General features: G+C 37.6%; 1 protein-coding gene across 1 annotated transcript in view; it reads left to right on the top strand.

The window, feature by feature from the left end:
• Positions 1-650: 650 nt before the first annotated feature.
• LOC106940722 (talin-1-like) overlaps positions 651-2,546 on the top strand; it is a gene marked incomplete at its 5' end in the record, with an annotated part of 41,198 nt that continues 39,302 nt past the window's right edge. The window contains 3 exons of the mRNA XM_015023530.1: positions 651-896; positions 1,617-1,756; positions 1,842-1,935. Coding sequence (XP_014879016.1) covers positions 651-896; positions 1,617-1,756; positions 1,842-1,935 — 480 coding nt within the window. The remainder of the gene's footprint in view (positions 897-1,616; positions 1,757-1,841; positions 1,936-2,546) is intronic.

Consider the following 2,546-nt stretch of genomic DNA (forward strand, 5'->3'; position numbering starts at 1 on the left):
TGAAACCGTCATAAACGTGACGTAATCCCAGTCATGAAGATGAATGAGACTTCATGAATGCTTATGACTGTTGCTAGTAAGTGTGATTCTGTAAATAATGACACTTTTCATGCAAAATTGCATTAAAATGCATTAAAAGTGTCAACTTTGCATTATTTGGTAAATATTGACACTTTTAGAAGCAAAGTTGCATTAAACTTGCATCAAACGTTCATTACAATTTTCAGCTTTTCATTAGAAGTGTCATTATTTACAGAATCACACTTACTAGCAACAGTCATAAGCATTCATGAAGTCTCATTCATCTTCATGACTGGGATTACGTCACGTTTATGACGGTTTCATGTCAGTCTTATGCACACCCCGTCGAAGTTTTTAAAAATGTATTGCTGTGCATTTTTTAAACCATTTGCTACACTTCCTTTTTTTCTTAAATTTCCTTTAACTTTGTCCAAAACAACATCTCTGTGCTTTTTTCTGGGGTTGAGCTTAAGGGGAAGGGAGTAATGTAATTCTAGTTATAAAATCTGAAGAAGTATTTCATGACTAGAGTAAACGGTGGACACTACTTTATATTTTTCTAAATTTAAGATAAAGACCTCTTTCTAACTTGTGCATTCTCAAGAAAAAAAAGTTTTTTTTATTTTTAATTTCGCAATGCGCCATTCAACATTGGTATTCTCTCTCTAACCTTGCAGTTCCCGTCCAGTGGACGAAGTTTCCAGGAAATTCAGGCTCAGCTGAATGAGGTGGCAGCTGGCCTTAACCAGTCAGCCAATGAGGTGGTCCAGGCATCCAGAGGGACCACCCAGGACCTGGCCAGGGCTACCAGCAAGTTTGGACAAGACTTCAACACCTTCCTGGATGCTGGTGTTGACATGGCTGGAACCTCCCAGGTAGGATTAGATAAGACTGCCACAGAGGTCATTTTAGTTGAGTCACAATTTTGAGACAAATGATCCATAGTAGCAGGAGTATTTGATTACTAATAAGGAGATAGCAGAGAGCTATTAGAAAATATAGGAAAGAAGTCACAGGAAACCAAGCTAATGGAGCGCAAGCAAAGTGAGCAAATTTCAGCAAAGATTCTAACATGATATGGCAAGTAGTTGAACTCTGTGGCAGAGGAATGATGATACGTTATTATATATTAAACGCTCATTACTGAATTCATTTTTTTGGTCATCATCATGAGAAATGCCCTCTGTTAAATGGAAGCTGTTAATAAAACATCTGCCTGGGGGAAAAAAACGACTGAATTATTTCATACCATCAAAAATTTTTTTTACTATCCAGCAGACATGAAGAAACTGAGACTTTTCTGCTCTGCAGTGTCCAGTTATTTAGTCATTTTCTTATATAAATTTGGATTGTGGTTTTTAGTATTCCAAAAATGGCATCTTCTGTTTAGGGTTTTAAGAAGCAGGTAAGTTCACATTTATTCATTTTGGTTTTTAAAAACACTCTGATTGTTGTTATCATGTGTGGCTTAAGCGTTCATAAAACTGGTCAAACTTCTGATTTAAATTCTCCTGAACATTCAGCAGTTTTATTCAAGAAGAAACATTTAGTGCTCTAACTGAATTCAAACTTTTAGCCTTTCTTGTCTCTTGTAGTCCAAAGAGGATCAGACACAGGTAGTGTCCAACCTGAAAACTATCTCTATGTCATCAAGCAAGCTGCTGCTTGCAGCCAAGGCTCTGTCCACCGACCCCAGCTCACCCAACCTGAAGAACCAGCTAGCAGCAGCAGCTCGGTGAGAAATCCTCTCCCCCTTTGTAAGACTGTGCCTTTTCCATAGCTAGTCTATACTTAACATGTGTGAGTCTTTATGTCTCCAGGGCAGTTACAGACAGCATCAACCAGCTCATCACCATGTGCACTCAGCAGGCTCCAGGTCAGAAGGAGTGTGACAACGCTCTCAGAGAGCTGGAGGTAACATCTGTTATGCTAGAGCTGCCATTCACGATTCTCCATATAACGTTATACTATAAAGCATCAAGTCTGGTTTTTAGTTTATTTTTCACATTGTAACTTTCAGTTCAGATATCAGAAGATTAGAAACAGGGGTAATATGTGGCCATTGTGACTCATGTGACCCGCAGCATATCTTTCTTAGGCTGTTACCTTGCCAAGTATGTTGGCATGTCTAAAACTGTTTTTGGAGCTATCATGGACCAAACATGCAGAAATGGAGCTCCTTTTACAAAACATCAAATGCATTCTTGTCTATCTTTTTATGTTTATGATTTGTGCCTCTTGTATTTATCCTACGTTTATTGGTGTAAAAATTCAGTGTGCTACAACATCAGCAAAAAGAAGCACTTGGTTGCAGTAGGATTTTTTTTTCATACTTACTGGTTGTCTGATCATCTGGGGTGAAAGTTGTTCTTTCAAACCATACATTCATTAGATATGCAGAAAAGTTATACTGAAGTCCAGGAATGGGTTAGTTCATGCTTCTTGGGGTATAAGAACGTTAAAATATAATAAAGCATATATATATATAAAGCATTTTATTGTATTAAATACAATAAAAACCGATC

Source organism: Poecilia latipinna, unplaced genomic scaffold (genome assembly GCF_001443285.1).
Source record: "Poecilia latipinna isolate Pla-1442-1.1 unplaced genomic scaffold, P_latipinna-1.0 Scaffold3336, whole genome shotgun sequence".
NCBI classification, from domain to species: Eukaryota; Metazoa; Chordata; class Actinopteri; order Cyprinodontiformes; family Poeciliidae; genus Poecilia; species Poecilia latipinna.